The sequence below is a fragment of the Patella vulgata genome, chromosome 5, assembly GCF_932274485.2.
Source record: "Patella vulgata chromosome 5, xgPatVulg1.2, whole genome shotgun sequence".
NCBI lineage: Eukaryota > Metazoa > Mollusca > Gastropoda > Patellidae > Patella > Patella vulgata.
The window spans coordinates 68283996-68302422 of record NC_065883.2 but is presented as its reverse complement, the minus strand read 5'-3'; the positions used below and the strand labels follow the sequence as shown (position 1 = coordinate 68302422).

General features: G+C 37.8%; 1 protein-coding gene across 1 annotated transcript in view; it reads right to left on the bottom strand.

The window, feature by feature from the left end:
• The window catches only part of LOC130010505 (anti-sigma-I factor RsgI6-like), a 19759-nt gene extending 1332 nt beyond the window's left edge, over nucleotides 1–18427 (bottom strand). The window contains 6 exon segments of the mRNA XM_056101049.1: nucleotides 930–1077; nucleotides 2313–2495; nucleotides 3264–3411; nucleotides 3886–3943; nucleotides 3946–4019; nucleotides 18387–18427. Coding sequence (XP_055957024.1) covers nucleotides 930–1077; nucleotides 2313–2495; nucleotides 3264–3411; nucleotides 3886–3943; nucleotides 3946–4019; nucleotides 18387–18427 — 652 coding nt within the window.

Sequence of the window (18427 nt, the reverse complement as noted above, 5' to 3'; positions counted from 1 at the left end):
GTACACCAGATCAACTCTAAGGTATATCAGATTCCATAACTAATGGGGGCGGGGAGATGGTGATGGTGGAGATGGCCGAATGGTTAGAGCGTGCGGGTTGTATCATTAGGTCTGTCACTGAGTCATCTAGCGTAGTTTCGAATCCCCGGTTGTACGTGACAAGGAGTGGGGGTCGTCTGTCAAAGTTCGTGGGTTCTCTCCGGTTCCCCCGGTTTTCTCCCACTGCTAAAGACCCCTAAGCGCAAGCGAATTATTGAAATAAAATTGAACCATATGTTAGTCCTAATATGACCTAGTTTGTGTTGAGTGGGCGTTAAACCCCATCTCTCTCTCCCTCTCTCTCTTTCTCTCTCTCCGCACAACTAATGCCCTGATGCCGAACGACGAAACAAAATTCTCGACAACTATTGATACATAATTAAATATAAATAACAACCCTACCCGATACCCTCTCGTTCATAACCAACAACAAGATTTCCCTCGTGCTGTATAAGATGCATATATTTCAATTATAGCCTTATTTCATTGGCGGGAAAGTCAATGTTCGTTTGGAGTATTGTACTGTTGGTTGGAATTTAGTTGCGCTAAACCAGCCTTCTGATTGATGGGTCTTGGTCATAAAGATAGTACACGAAAGTAGTAAACGAAAGTAGCAAATGCGAGCAGTAAACGAAATAATTAACCGGAAGTAGTAAACGAAATAAGTAAACGAAAATTGTAAAGGAAATATCTAAACGCAAGTAGTAAAGGAAATAAGTAAACGAAAGTTGTAAAGGACACAAGTAAACGAAAGTTGTAAAGGAAATAAGTAAACGAAAGTAGTAAACGAAACTAAAGTTATATATTATAACTTTATTTATGAACATGAATATTGATATTTTGAGCTGATTTTGCCAAACTGAATGATATCCTCTGATCTGCAAGTTCACGACCGTGGTACATGACCTTGACCTGATAATCACCATGGAAACCGTTAACTGTGAAATAATTGGTGCCAGTTTTAGTTGTTTTTCTTGTCTCGTGCGTAGTCCATTGGTTCTCTAACAGATCTAGAACTCGACGCCCGGCAACATTCACCTGATGACTAATAAATTGATGCCATTTTTTTCGGGGGCTTTGGTTGATAATTATCAATCCACTTAAGCGATAAAAGTTAATATCCGTTGGACCGGTGGTGGCCAAACTACGGTGCAAGTAGTATCCAACCTAAGGGATCAGCAATGGCCAACCTACGAGACAATTGGTGGTCAATTAACCTATGGTACAAGTAGGGGCCAACCTATGGTAACAATGGTGGTCAAGATTAGGATGCCAATGGTGGTTTATCCAAGAGACCACTGGTGGTGGTTTATCTACGAGACCACTGGTGGTCAATCTACAGACCAATGGTGACCCACCTACAGAACCTAAGGTGCCTACCCTATGGCACAGCTGGAGGTCGACAGACGGGACCAATGGTAGGTAACCTGTTTTATATTGGGAACAATGCTGGTAAATCTACGGACCAATGGAGGTCAACCTGCAGGACAAATGGTGACCAACCTACGAGGCAAATGGTGACCAACCTACGGGACCAAGGGTTGTAAATCTACGGGACCAATGATATCCAACCTACCGGACCAATGGTGGCCATACGGGACCAAGGGTGGCTAACCTACGGGACCCGTGATGTACAGGTGGCACATTTGACCATTCCTGGAAGCACACTGCACCTCATGATAATAATGATCTAATATTATGTCTTTAATTCTCCCTAATTTACCACTGAACAAAGTGATAACAAAGAGTTTGTGGGTGGCTAGACGTTCTGTTCACAGAGACACGCAGATGCTTTTTCATCTTGTCGGCGATATTACACGGGTGGAAGTGGACGTTAAATAAAGCTTTATCATCTTTTGTTACAGAACCGCCTCATAATGTAAAAGGCAAATCCCCTTTCTATCTTGCTACTCGTGACCATGTTACATTAGCCAACTTTCAATTAAAGGTTTGGAGGAGAGGGGACCCACTCCTGATCTGGCTAATCAATCCCTTGCCAGCACAAATAAACATATGGTCATAGATATCATTAGGGCCCGATTACCAGAAATCTAAGTCTATAGATAAACTTTACCTTTTTCAAGATACGCACCACAAACGAACAAACAGGTTTACGAAACCAGATTTGATTCATATGTGACTGATATGCAAACGAAGAGAATTATTAATTTGGAAAGCATTAATTCTAATTGAGTTGTCTCCCCTGGTTTCGTAATGTTTTTAAATAGTTAAGCACAAACCGTAAAATCAGCATTCAAGATGGCGCCTTTTACGCCCCTCCAGTGGCGCGGAGCCCAAAACCCCCAAAATATAATTCCTTCCACAGCCGGATGTCCATACATACTCCTCAATGCGGTTTCATAATAATCCGCCCGTGTGTTTTCATCTGCTGCCATGACGTCCAGTTCTGTGATCCAGATTGGCAACTTGGCCTGTGCTAGCACATCAAGGCGAGCCTTAAACGAATGAGAAATGAAATGAAATGAAATGGGGTTTAACGTCCTACTGTTCTGCGCCTATACTGGGCTAATGAAGACGGGCATACGCCATACAGTGTGCTATGAGGGAAATTTTGCCCCCGGGCAGCGGCACTATCGCCTACTCTTATATCGAATTCCAACTGCCAAGGGATCTTTTACGTGCATTCCAATGTATACACGGGACCTCGGTTTTTCGTCTCATCCGAAGGACTAGACAGCTGTCCTTGTCAGGGCCTCCGTAAACAAATGAGAGCGAAACATACATACTATATATAAAAGGTCAATATTGGTGTCAGCCAATATCATATATGTCATAGACCTGGTTAAACACATTCCAAATATAATTTTAACACAGAAAACTTTGCTACGGTTGATCCGCAACAATGATTTCAAGAATCAGGAAGTGACGCAAAAAAAAGAATGAAAACCAAGTAGAGAGCGAGAACAGATACACAGTCGAATTTCAGGTCACTGATAGTACCGTTAAAATCGAAAAGTTGTTATATGAGACCATGACAGGATATAATATTATCCTTTTGACACTTACTTCTGCATCCGCCACGTGGATTACAAATCGCAATTTGGCATGTGCTCTAAAACGGCAATCAAGTACATGTACTGCATATATTCATTTCTTACCTGATCTATAAAAATTTCTTGTACATAAATCCAGTGAAAAATTGCCGCTGTGAAATAGATTGCCTATACCCATTGACGTACCTGTGTAAATTCACCTTAAGCTACAACATTGTAATCATTGAGGAATAGTTTAACAGTAGGATCTGTTTTATGGGCTTGTTTAAAGACTTCTACGTTATAATTCATATCTGATAATCTGTTCTGGTACCATTGCGCATGTAGGTTTTCATTGTTTACATCCCAGTGTTCAACTCTTAAAAGAAACACGTTCAATGAAAGAAACGAATGCAATGAAGTTGGAGTTATATGCCCAACAGCTCTCACCGATTTAAATTAAATCATTAAATGACCGAACCGCTCCAATCTACTTAAAATCGGATCCATCCGGGGTCGATTATGGTCTTAATAATTTATATACTATTTAAAACCCAAAGAAAGACCGACAATATGCAGATTTAGCTCTTGCATAATCCATGTTAAATTATTGATATATGCAATTTTATCTGAACAACAAATCTTTTTTCATATCTTTTAACAAGTATGCCCTCTTTGATATCCCGTTTCATTATGTAAATGCAAAATTTCTTGTTCTATGATTTGTCTTTGTAAAGCCGAGATGAACAATTGAATCTGGCAATCATCTTGAATATGGCACCGTTTCTAAAATACCAATTCTTAAATCTAAAAGCACAACTTAAAGTTAGATTACAAACCAACGTCTACTTACAACCCCTTGACTTTACTCATGCCACCAGTTATTCTCTGACTGACAGCTTGTCTGAGGAGCCTGACAGAACTTTCACCCAGGACTGGATAAATGTAGGCACCGACCATATTATATTATGTGCACGAACTTTGATTCTGTAGAAAATAATAAACCTTTTCACAGTAAGTAATTGGGATGGCGTGATCAAAGGGAAATAACTCCAGTAGCATTAAGACATAAATGATCAGTTGTGGAAAATAAAATGATAAAGCTATGCTGTTCACAAAGTTATTGATCCAGGATGTAAGAGGGAAATAATTCCAGTAACATTATGTCATAAATGAACAGTAATTTAAATGATAGACTTATTCACAAATATATTGCTCTGGGGTGATGTGATGTCAGAGAGATAAATCCAGTAACATAATAAAAAAGAAAATGATAAACGTCTTCATAAATTTATTGATCTGGGGTCGAGGGGAGGGGGGTCTACGGGGAATAACCCCAGAACATTATAACAAAAATGTTTAGAAACTAATTAATAATGAAACAAAATGAAGCGAATTAACAAATTATTCCCCTAAAAGCATATTTGTCAGATGAGAAGAACAAAAAAGTATTCAGAAATAACAAAATCATACCCGTGTTTTCTGAGCTCTTTGATTGTATTGACCGGTAAATCGTATTTAATGTTACCCTGGAAACACACATAGGAAGAAAATTAATAGAGAGCGAAATGAGGTTTAACGTCCACTCGACACAAACTAGGTCAGTTCGGGACTAACATATGGTTCAATTTTATTTCAGTAATTGACTTGGTTGTATGGGTCTTTAACTGTGAGAGGAAACCGGGGGACAAGGAGAAAGCCCACGAGGTTGGATATGCGACCCACTCCTTGTCACTTGACTGAAAGACAGACTTTCTGATACATTGGCTTCGCGCCAACCAAAGAAAATTAATTTATCTCCTTTTCTCCAGATTCAACATAAATTAGGACTAATTGAAAATTCCATCCACCTATGTCTGATGTACCCTATGTAACAGAACACTGCCATATTTCCCCCCACATGAACCAAATTGATTGGTCACACATAAAATAGACACTTTTTGTAAAAATCAAAAAAATGCTTGAAAATTAATTTCTAAATCAACCAATTAAATCCTAACATAGTACATTACTTATTTACATTTGTTCCCTAGTCATTCACCGTAAAGATATGGTTATGGTCTAATTAGTTACAATATTTTCTTAAAGGAAGCCGTCCTTTTTTCAGTCGGTTTTCAATCAATGTTTCGCCATAAAAACATCAATGTCGCGCCATAACAACGCCAACCTCCACCTATATCAACACCGATGTTGCGCTGTAACATCGTCAATGTCGCTCTATGACAACACCAATTTCGCGCTATAACATCATCAATGTCGCGATATAATAACATCAATGTCGCGCTATATCACCACCAATATCGCACTATTCAACATCATCAATGTCGCGCTATAACAACATCAATGTCGCTCTATAACAATATGAATGTTGCACTATAGCTTATGGTTGTTTTAATAACAATATGTCTGATATTATGAACAGGTTGGTTTAATTAAATTATTTACATATTGCACTAGCAACATCAACTTCGCATTATAACAATACCAATAATGTAACATTATATCAACATCAATGTCGCACAACAACAATATCAATGTCCGCTATGGCAATATCAATGCCCCACTATAACATCATCAGGTCAGTTAAACACACTGAACACGAATACAGTGGCTCAGTGATCCCCGGTTGTACGTGGGTTTTTGTCTGGGTTCTCCGGTTTCCTCCCACTGCTAAAGGGCCCTACGCGCAAGCGAATTATTGAAATAAAAAATAAACAATATGTCAGTCCCGAAATGGCCTAGTTTGTGTCGAGTGGACGTTAAACCGCATTTCTCTCTCTCTCTCAGTGAATATGTTCGAGTCTACTGTTTCCTGTTGGAACAGAACTGGCCTACTGTCATGGAATCTCGTGTTTCGGATGTAACGGGAAACCGAGATCCCGTGTAAACGATGGCCAGCACTTTAAAAGAACCATTGGAATATGTAATTCGTCGAAAATGACGTTTCCCGGGAGGCGCGGAAAAGTAGGACGTTAAACCCCATTTCATTTCAATTATTTATTGACTGTATTCAGGCAGAAAAAAAGGCCCGTCACCTTTAAGTGTACATGTATGTATATATGACTAATAGTAATTATTCTGCTGTATAAGAGACAGTTTTATTCTGTTGTATAAGAGACAGCTGTTTTAGTCTGCTGTAAAAGACGGTTGTTTCATTTTGCTCTGTGATCTCAAATTAAGGTGGGTGTCGACTATTATCTTATTTTCTTTTAAAATGAAAAGATCTCTGTTAGATTTGTAAATGAAATGAAATTGGGTTTAACGTCCTACTTTTCTGTTCCGATCTAGGCTAATGAGGACGGGCATACGCCATAAAGTGTGCTATGAGGGAAATTTTGCCCGGGCAGCGGCTGTTAGATCTGTTTTGCTTTTGATGCGAAAATGACGTTTAATTTTTATGATGTTTTTGTAAATGACTTATGTTACAAATGTCCTATTTCTGTGCATTTTACGGATTTTACTACACATTGCAAGTGTAGTCTTCTGGGTGCAGCCAATACATCGCCCCGGACCCTATGAACTCTCTTTTGTATAAATGTAGATTATTCTTCCAATCCTAGATGCTCTAATCCGATAAATGTATATCATAGTTTATTTTATGATCTCAGTGTCTTAAGACAGGTAGTGGGTTTGGTGGTGGGCGGGGGTGGAGGGGAGGGGGATAATTTGTCTGGCCCCAGCACATAGAATTAAACCCGGTTTCATCATCTTTCATTTACCAGGTTTTGGCTGTGGACTCGGAGAAACCGTACCCATTGAATCAATAACAGATCTTATGACTTAAAGCGAGAATTTCATATTTTCTAAGAAAGTCAAAACATAATTATTTATATGTCTTTTGCTCAATAGGTTGTCAAGTCACTATTATACGATCATAGGTGTCATTCTCACACTTGAAACTCATTTACACCGGAAATAATAACACAATTACCTCCCTTGTTTTCCTTTTCCCCACCATGGAATAGCTATCTTCAAACGTTGAAAATGATATTTTTGCCAATTTCTCAACTGACAATAGTGAATTATAGGATTAATAGGATTATTCTTTAACAAGGTAGGACTGTTTGTAGATACCATCTATTTTAGGGCTTTATTTTAATACATTTTAAAAATATAACATAAAAATATGAAATTGTAATTTTAAAGTACGCGCCCTTAACCATTCAGCAGACGGGCATACGCCATACAAGGTGCTAAGAGGGAAATTTTGCCCGGGCAGCGGCTCTATCGCCTACTCTTATATCGAATTCCAACTGTCAGGGCATCTTTTACGTGCATTCCAATGTATACACGGGACCTCGGTTTTTCGTATCATCCGAAGGGCTAGACAGCTGTCCTTGTCAGGCCCTCCGTCCTGCATCACTGACAAGGGGGAACCACGCCGGAAAATCTGGATGAACTTTCTCGGTCAATGCAGGGATCGAACGCCCGACCTCCAGGCTAACGAGCCAGCGTCTTACCCACTTAGCCACGTGACCCCCCTACTAAAGCAAAGTAAAGTAGTAAAGCAAAGTAACTCAAATCGTCGTCGACAAAAAACGATATCCATTACCGCGCACGTAAGCGATTTGTTTATAGCAATTTGTGGGCGCGGGCAATTAAAACCGCTTGTGTGTACTAGACTTTAGGTTGTCATTGGCTGTATTGTATTTTGTTTGCCTATGTCTGCATTGTAATTTGATATGCATGATAGGTTGTCATTGACTGTATTGTATTTTGTTTGCCTTTGTCTGCATTGTAATTTGATATGCATGATGAAGTATTTTGAACTTATTATATTGTTGTTTTCTTTTCGTATTGGATAAGATAATGGGCAGATAAAACTGCTAACATAGTCAAATTGTGTCAAATAAATCACTCGTCAGCGCCTCGTCTAATAGTAAGTGAAAAAGAATCACACTACACGGAAAACATAACTGATAAGACAAGCCAGAGGTCAGGACAAACTACACAGACATTAGAGAGAGAGACAGAGAGAGAGAGAGAGAGAGGAAAAAAGAAAAAAAGTAAAAGACTGACCAGCCTAATAAAGACTGACAGAAATTACCTTTGGGTGGATTCTGGGTCCCACTCTGATCTACAATGCTTTAAAGTCAATGGCTAATTTTGAGATTTGATCTATTAACTGTCAGGGACTAGGGGAGGCTAAGAAAAGGAGAGATGTTTTTAGGACCCTAAAACAAAGTAACGCAGGTATAATATGTCTGCAGGATACACATTTAGAAAATAAATTAGAAAAATACGTCCAAGCGCAATGGGGAAATAGAGTAGAATTAAGCCGTACTTCCTCTGAACAACGGGGAGTGGCAGTTCTATTTAACAATAACTTTGAATATAACATACTAAAAATCCAAAAAGATTGGAAAAATGGAAATCATATCTTCATTGAGATGGAAACAAATAACAGAACTTTCCTTCTGATCAATATATACGGTCCAAACCACGATGACCCTGCTTTCTATACCGATCTTCAAAACAGTTTGAAACATTTTAAAGTGGATTCTTTAATAATCTGCGGAGACTGTAATTCGACGCTAAATCAAACTTTGGATACATATAATTACAAACATGAAAACAATCCAAAAGCAAAATCAGAGGTTTTGAATATGTGCAACAAACTTGAACTTGTCGATATCTGGCGATCCTTTAATGAAACAAAAAGGAAATATACTTGGGGAAAGAATAAACCTGTAAAGAAGGGTCGCTTAAATTTCTTTTTGGTGAGTGAAAATTTGATGCCATTTATCTCAAATTCCGTTATCCAATCAGGGTACAGAACTGACCACTCGGCTGTAAACATAACGGTTAAAATAAGTCATCACAAAACGGCAAAAGGATATTGGAAGTTTAATAAATCCCTCCTATATGATAAAAACTTTAGCGAAATGATAAAAGAAAATATAAATCATATAAAAGAAATGTATGCAGTAAGTCCATATGATCTAAATTTTGTAAAAAAATCTGCATTCCATAATCTAGAGTTCACTATTGATGACCAAACTTTATTAGAAAGCTTCTTCTACATCTAAGGAGGAAAATAATATCCCTTTCTTCATATAAAAAGAAAAAGCTAACTGAAAAAGAAAAAATTCTTGAGAAACATATTTTGAAATTAAAAGAAGCAAATTATGAAAACCCTGAAGATAATAATGTAATTGTTGAATTAGACAATGTCAGAAAATAACTTGAAGACCATAGAAAAAATAAAATCGATGGTATAATAATCCGTTCAAGGGCAAGGTGGGTTGAACATGGTGAAACAAATACTGCCTATTTCTGTAAACTTGAAAAAAAGAAACTATACAAACAAAAATATTCAAGAGTTAATTATCACAGATGGTAAAAAGACATGTGACCAAGAAAATATTCTATTAGAAATAAAAAAATTCTACTCAAATCTGTATACAAATAAAGACTTAGAATACGAAACCCTTAAATTTCAAAACTACTTAGATAATATAAATATTAATAGATTAACAAACATAGACAGTGAAGCAATAGAAGGTCCAATATCTTACATTGAACTATGTAATACAATGAAATCTATGAAAAATAACAAAGGCCCGGGCCTAGATGGCTTCACTTCTGAATTCTTCAAATTCTTTTGGAAAGATATTGGACAATTACTACATAGATCAATAAACTACTCGTATCAAGTTGGTGAATTGTCTCTGACACAAAAACAAGGCATGATTACATGCCTACCAAAACCTGGGAAATGTAGAAATTTACTAAAAAAATGGAGACCAATCACACTCTTAAATACTTGTTATAAACTAATATCAGCCTGTATTGCAGACAGGATAAAAAACGTCCTTGGAAGTATAATCCATAAAGATCAAAATGTTTTTATTTCCGGGAGGTACATTGGGGAATGTACTCGTATACTATATGATATACTATTTGAAACAAAGAAACAAAATTTGAGCGGAATGGTCCTCTTAATCGATTGTTAGAAAGCATTTGATATAGTCTCATGGAAATTTATTGACGATACAGTTAAATATTTTAACTTTGGGCCTTCAATTCAAAAGTGGATAAAAACATTATATAAAAATTCAGAATCATTTGTGACCCAAAACGGTTTTATATCACAAAGTTTTAAACTGGGCAGAGATTGCCGTCAGGGTGATCCTCTCCCTCCGTACATTTTTCTACTATGTGCAGAAATCCTCGGGGCTATGATCAGACAAAACAAACAAATTAAGGGAATAACAATCTTTAATCAAGAATATAAATTATCTCAATACGCAGATGATACTACTTTGTTTTTAGATGGCAGTGAAGAATCTCTAATACAAACCATGAATACACTTAAATTACTCTTTAAAATGTCAGGACTAAGAGTAAACGTAGAAAAAACAGTTGCAATCTGGATAGGTAAAAATACACAGTCCAAAGAGAAATTATGCAATAACTTTGGATTTATGTGGAGTAGAAATCATTTTACATCCTTGGGAATTAATTTCAGTACAAATCTGGAGGAAATTACTGAAATTAATTTCAATCCGAAATTAAAAGTTATCGAAAATTTATGTCAAATATGGAATGCTCGAAAATTAACGCTAATTGGCAAGGTAACTGTAATTAAAAGTCTTATTATACCAAAAATCAACCACCTTCTAATTGCGCTGCCAAACCCAGAAAATGCAATGTTTAAGAAAATTGAAAAAATAATTTATAACTTTCTATGGAGTAATGGTATAGATAAAATTAAAAGAACTAAAGTACAAAAAACTTATAAACAAGGTGGATTAACCCTAACAGAAATAACTAATTTTACCAAAGCGCTAAAACTAACATGGCTTAAAAGGCTAATCCATAAAGGAAAGTCAGCTCCCTGGTTTAGATTCCTTGACTGCAGCTTGCAGAAATTACCATACAATATATTTGCAGTTGGATCAGAATGGCTCCGGTCAATAAAATTAGGGACTATAAACCCGTTTTGGAAGGACGTCCTGAAAGCCTGGGCAGACTATGCTTTCAAAGTTTGCAAAACCCATAATGGAAAATGTACACAAATTGCTTTGCAACCCTTATGGTTTAATATTGATATTAAGTTCTATTATATAAAAGATTGGTATAATAAAGGAATTAGAAATATATATAATATTTTGGTGGAAAACGGAAAGTTTAAAACATTTGAGAAACTCAAATTGATATACAAATTGAAAGGCACATCCTTCCAAGATGAAGCACTCAAACTAGCAATTCCAAAAGAGTGGAAATTAAGCCTATTATCGCAATACCTTTCTCCTCCCCGCCAACCAATCAGACCTATGCCACTAGAATTTCTTTTCGGTAAACAAAAGGGTTGCAAACACGTTTATACTCTATTAACAGAAAATGATAGTGGAGAATCGAGCAAAAATGAAATATGGTGGGAAACAAAACTATGCAAAGCTATTAATAAAGATATCTGGGGTAAATACTATACTATCCCTAAAACTTGTATATTGGATACAAAGCTCCAAGTATTCCAATTTAAATTCCTTCATAGAATTATTCCCACCAAAAAATTTCTGTATAAAATAAAAAGAGTAGACGATAACTGCTCCTTTTGTAAAACGGAAATTGAAACAGCAGAACACCTCTACTACCATTGTAGTATTATTTAAAAATTATGGAATGATGTTTCCAAGTATTTGACTAATATTGAATATAAAGACACCAACTTAACGATGGAAGAGGTAATGCTCGGTAAAGTTGGGGCCCCACCACTAATAAATCATATTATTATCTGCTGTAAATACTACATATTTAGATGTAGTTTATCAAAGAGTATTCCTAGCCTAAAGGGTTTACTTGGCAATATAGCCTTCCAATATTAGGTAGAAAAACATATTTCTATAGAAAACAATAAATTTGACACATTCTTACAGAAATGGAACATGTATCATACTCATAACTATAATTCTAGGTTACCCTTTAAAGATATTGTTAGAATATTGCTATTGATGGACTGTTATTGATGGACCCATGTCTATGTATGTACTTTGTACTCTGGCTGTACTGTTAATTGTTATTATGCTTGTAAATGATTGAAGATGGATAATAATAATAAAAAAAAACGAAACGTAAGTTACGCAGGACACCTACCCCCTCGCCGCCTTCCCCTCGCCCCACCCATCATCGCCATAAAACTAAATGTATTTTATGTTTCGTTCATTGGCAGGAAACACAGGCATATAAAAAAAATATCAATTATGGAGGCAGAAAAAAATAGTCTACAAATGCAGGGGACACAGCTCAATTTTGACGGGACGCCTCTGGGAATGGACCAAAATGAGATTGCCAAGGTATATGAAAATAATCACCGAGCTTTTAAAAAGGGAATATCATTATCAGAAAGCATCGACTACTATACAACATGGAGTCGAACAGGTGGATATGAAAAGGTAACATTTACACTATATCATTCTTTTATTGCATGGTGTGTGTGTGGGGGGGGGGGGGGGTGCAGGAAGGGAAAAACCCTATGAACTTGCTCCGCCAGCCTCAAACCCGGGATTCCCTTTCTGGTGAGCCAGTGAGACTTCCTGCTTAGTGAGCCAGCTCAGTTACCTTTTCGCCGAGCACCCCCCACCCCCATGTCCTTAATACAAAATAGACAATTGGATATCAATTCGTTATTCATTATCCGCCATTATGAAAGACGTTTGCAGCCCCAGGCACACGTTAAATATTTATTCCAACAGAAATACACATTTAATAATAAAATTTTAAATTATTATGCTACGAGTCATTGAAGACGTACAAAGTGAACTCTCGCTAGAGACAATAGAAGGAAAGCACCTATTTTAACTTGTGCTGACCGGCAATGGCTGATTATAAAGGCATCTGTCACAGACAGTTTGTGGCCCAAATTCCGAAAGCGCTAGATCCGAGACGGTCTTGGACATATGACGTCATATGTGGATTGTAGTTTAGGGTAGGAGTTAGGGTAGGTCTAGGGTTAGGGTAGGTCAAGGGTTAGCGCTAGCCCTGTTTACATCTCGAGACCTTAAAGAAATCTGTAGGTCCTAACCCTAACCGATAATCCACATATGACGTTGTATGTGCTAGAATTTGCTAGACCGTCTCCGATCTAACATTCTCCCCCAAATTGTAGAGTGAGAGAAAGAGAGAGACTAGCATACCAATTCGCAATCGGTCTCCGGAATTCGGATTGGTTTTTCCCGGTTTAAAAGCGGTGCGTCACATTACAGTTTATTCGGATTGAATCCAGAATGAAAAGCGCCACACTGAATGCGCAGTGAAGGTCATTCATATCCAAGATGGATGCGCCAGATATTCGTATTGGTGATCTTATATTTAATTTCCTGAGTCAAGCAAGGCTACATCAGCAACGCCGGGTCTTACATCTTCAACACCTTGCCATAAAGCGCCGGGCACGATTTCGTTGGCACCAAAATCAAATGCGATTGAGGATGATCACTCTTTTGGTAGCGTTTGCTATACAGTGTGCATCAACTCTTGACTAGCGAAGATACATTTCATAATTGAAATAATATTATGAAATGGGGCTAAACTTCCTACTGTTCTGGTCCAAATCGGCTTATAAACACGGGCATTTTCCCAGGACAGCGACCCTACGGCCCACGCTTTTATCGAAGTCCAACTATCAAGGAATTTTTTTACGTCGTCCACGTCAATGTGTACGCGCGAACTCTGTCTTTCGCCCCATCCAGACGACAAGAAAGCTGTCCTTGTCAGACCCTCCGCCCTGCAACACTGACATGCGAAAACCAGGCAGGAAAATCACGTTGAACCTTTTCGGTCAACACCGACCCCCAGACTAGGAAGCCAGTTTCTTACTCACTGAACCATCGTGGCTCCTAGTTCATAACTAAACATACATAATGTAAAGCAATACATTTTGTTGTCATTTTTATCCAGCTATATGCAACATATGCTAGAGACTAGACTAGAGACGACTAAAGCTTACCTGCCCTGCCCCCAAGGTCTAGACCGAGAATGGTCAGCTGTGATCTGAACACACCTATCTTTGTATTTGAAATGTGGACGTATATTATCGTCGCCCCCGCCCGACGCGCTAGAGTCTAATGTTAATATCTGATTGAATTTAAATTTATGCACAGTGTTTAAGGTCATGAATGAAGAAGCAAATTGAATTTGAACGATTTACGATAATTACTGCCAGAGTTATAGCCCATCATATTTATCCACAGTGATTAAGGTCATGGATGAAAAAGCCAATTGATTTTGAACGATTTACGATAATTACTGCCAGAGTTGTGGCCCATGATATTAAATGTTAGTATAGGGTAGAACTCGTAATCAGAATTTAGTGTGTTGTAAATGTTTGCATTACTGACAAAAGGAAAAGTATGTCACAACCCTTGTTGACTGCTCGGAGGACTTAGCTGCTGAGGGCGTATGCTTCGTTGCCTGACAATCTATTGTTAGCTGGTTATGTTACCGCAGCATTTGTTTCAGTGACGAAGGGCTGCAGCTATGTAGACTACACCGCAACATGCCCGCAAAGTTATCGTTTCCTGTAAGACTGTAGATCTGAATCAAGCGTGCCACACTCAAATCTTGACTGCGAATAACCCGATTCGGAATAATTGTTCCGGGTTAAATTCGGAAAAATATACGGATTCGTTAATTCAGATTCAGTTCGGTTTTTGTCGAATTGAGTGTGACGCCAAAGTCCGGAATAAGGCTTTATTCTGAATTCAATTACGAGTCTAGTAATATATCTGTCAAAGATGACTGCCATAACATGCTGCCTTTCAGTCATTTCAATAACCATTTATACTAAATAGGAAATGATTTTTATCTACAAATACGTCAAACGCCTTTATTTATGTTTCCAATACATAAAAAAAATGTTTTAGAATTTAATTTGTCGCAGGAAAAAAGTTAATATTTCTGGCTCATTAAGTCGCATGGATGTCATCCTTATCAGTGATTTTAGCGACCTAGCGAACATTCACTCCTGATCAGTGTGACCAATTCGCTTGAGCACTGGTGTTTTTTTTTCATTGGTTTAAACACAGTAATACTAGGCAGAATCGGGTCGAAACTACCACTTGCATGAATTAAAGATTTTACGTCTCACCTCTTCTCGAATTACAACTTTGTACTTTTAAACTTTAAATTCTCGACCAAGGATTTTCCATTCAGTGTTAAGGGCATGTTAGTAGTAAATGTGTCATCACACTTGGGTACATAATTAGCTCAGAATATCGGAAAATTCCATCACGAAATACAAAATACGCAGACAAATATGGATAGACATCCTCCGTCCTTACCATCACGGTTTATGGAAAGAAGTTATAGTCTATGGAAAGTAAACAAATTGTGCACGTAGGGGTTTTACTGGGAGGCGAAACCTGGGTAAAACTCAGCAGATGCGAAACCTGGCGGTAAAACCGAAGAGATGCAAAACCTGGGGTAAAACCCAAGAGATGCGAAACATGGGCGTAAAATCCAGTACATGCGAAACCTCGGGTAAAACCGAAGAGATGCGAAATCTGTCGGTAAAACTCAAGAGATGCGAAACCTGGGGGTAAAACCCAAGAGATACGAAACCTCGGGTAAAACCCAAGAAAATAGCCAGTGCAGTACAGATTCATTAAACGCATTGAAAACCACTAAACATTTGTCGACTAATAAATTGGCAGTTACATCTCTTGGCAGTTGGAAATTCATGAAGTGTAAGCGGAAACGCAGATGTCCGGGGTAAAAAAAAATCCGCGGCCCACACGTGTATCCACTGGCATGCGCATAATAGAACACTTGACAGTTGAAAGTTGACGCCACTTAACTGCAGTATCTAAATTATTAATTAGACATTAATTAACCAATCCAGACTATAATCAACTCTAGCCTGCTATCTTAAGTGGATTATGAGCCGATTTACTGCATAACTTTCCTTCACGATTTAACGATTAAATGGATAATCGAGACTATGCTGTTTATCGTACTGACTTTATTACTGAAGATAGAGGCAAAGCAGGAATTTCAAACGCTTAGTTCTCGGTTCATAGTGGATCAATTTGAATGAAATTTTCAGTAAATTGCCTTCACTTTATTTAGTTTTTAACTTTTACAGTGAGAACTGCCAACTCGTTATCGAATCTCCCATAATGTATCTTTAATATAGGTTGCTTTATTAGAGAAATAGGTAATTTCCATCCGTAAAGCGCCGGCTAACTTTAACATGCCGTTATATTTAACGGAGGCTGTCATTCGAGGTATACCCTTAGCAAAAGGTTATAGAACATTCTAAAGGATTGGAGGTGGGGGGCTATACCATTTTCTATTGAATGAAATTCTATAGTATTTTACAGAATTTTGTGGGCCTGTATAGGAAATAATGGCCCCAAATATACTACAGTTTCTGTAGTGCAAATTACATTATTTTTCCTACAGATTTATGCTAAAATTTCTAAAGGAAATATAAAGTATTCTATTGTTTTTATAGTGTTTTCTGTATAAATTCTACAGTTATGTTTATGTCTTTATTCAAGTTTTGTGAACAGACTGCAGAGTTGTCCCACTGTCTTCAGTTTTTTGTTAATACTAACTTTTATGAAGTTGTTATGCTTGTACATTGAATTTAAAAATTTAAAATTCAGCCAATGAACAGTCTGTTCTTGGATTAACTTTATTCAGTCCATTAGCTAACGGATAATTAAAATGTCTTTCCAGCAACAGAAATTTAACGGAAATGAAATAAATGAAATTTGGTTTAACGTCCTACTGTTCTGCCCCTATACTGGGCTAATGAAGACGGGCATACGCCATACAGTGTGCTATGAGGGAAATTTTGCCCGGGCAGTGGCACTCTCGCCTACTCTTATATCGAATTCCAACTGCCAAGGGATATTTTACGTCCATTCCAATGTATACACGGGACCTCGGTTTTTCGTCTCATCCGAAGGACTAGACAGCTGTCCTTGTCAGGCCCTCCGTTCTGCACCACTGACAAGGGGAAACCACGTCGGAAAATCCAGATGAACTTTCTCGGCCAATGCAGGGATCGAACACCCGACCTCCAGGCTAACGAGCCAGCGTCTTAACCACCTAGCCACTGTGGCTCCCTCCGTGAAATACGCGAACAGATAAAATTGAACGACAGTCGTTTACCCCTCCTGCTCCCTCCATTATACACGTTGTTTATATAATTATTATATTATCGATTGTGAATCAGCCATTATTAGTTAAATTTGCCATGCCTTGTAAAATATATATATTCTTTTATTCATTACAAATGGCACTTGAACTCGTGTACTGCTTATAAAATGGCAATGTGTCTTAAATATTGGATATTAGAATCCCAGGTTCATGGCAAGATAACAATATCAATATTGATTGAAATGGACCAATACTGAATTCTTATTCGTGTTTTTTAAATTAAATCTTGAGTTAGGGGCGGGGGGAGTGGTTAGAGTGTGCTCACTGCCTCATAAGGTCTGTCATTGAGTCAACTGGCGTGGTTGCGATTTGCGATTCCCTGGTTCAAAGTGACAAGGAGTAGGGTCGCCTGTCATATATTTTCCTGCGGTTGAGGGAACCGAATTAGGAGGAAAATAATTTCTCTCCATATGCGTAGTAATATAAGGGGTATGAAGTACTATTTGCAAGTAAATAGTCTTACGAAGTCATTCAGGTCGAAGTCGCCAGATGCAACAGATGTTTTTACAACTTAACACTGATTTGTTTTCACTACGTGTACGTCCGACAGATAGGTGTTTATCTACGACAACATAATGGATCAACACGAAAACATTCAGTCTGCTGTATCTTTAGCTGACATTTTGAATGAAGTAAAACATCAGAGAATTGAAACAGAAAAGAAGTTCGATTTGTTACGAGCAGAATTACATGGGACTGTGCAGAAGTTTTCATCTGACGTGAAGAAGATCAAGACAGATCAAGATCATGATTGGAAATTTAAAGGCAATAAGATTCAGTTTGGTTTCAACGTAGAACTGGGAGATAAGATCCAACATATAAGACATGCAGTTCATAATGATGACAGAGAGGGTTTAGATGGCTTAATAGATGATGTTATGACCAAACTAACTGAAAGAAATAAATTGATTAAAATAGCAGATTCATCGGCAGGTGGCTGGGAGACTGTCAACCAGTATGTATCTAATCCCTTGGCCAGTGATTCTGAAGATGAAAAGAGAATTATCAGAGCTGAACAGAGAGCATTGAAGAAAAGGAAGGAGTCTAAAGGTAGATCTTCCGTTTCTAAGAGAAGAAGATTATATGATAGTAATGGCAGTTCGGTGACAGCAAGTTCGTCTAATTTGGTTTCCTGTGTTCCTGCAAGCAGTGGCGGGGGCAGGAACTATTCATTTCGTCCCCAACAAAACAGAGGTTCCTGCTACAACTGTGGAGAGTTCAGTCAT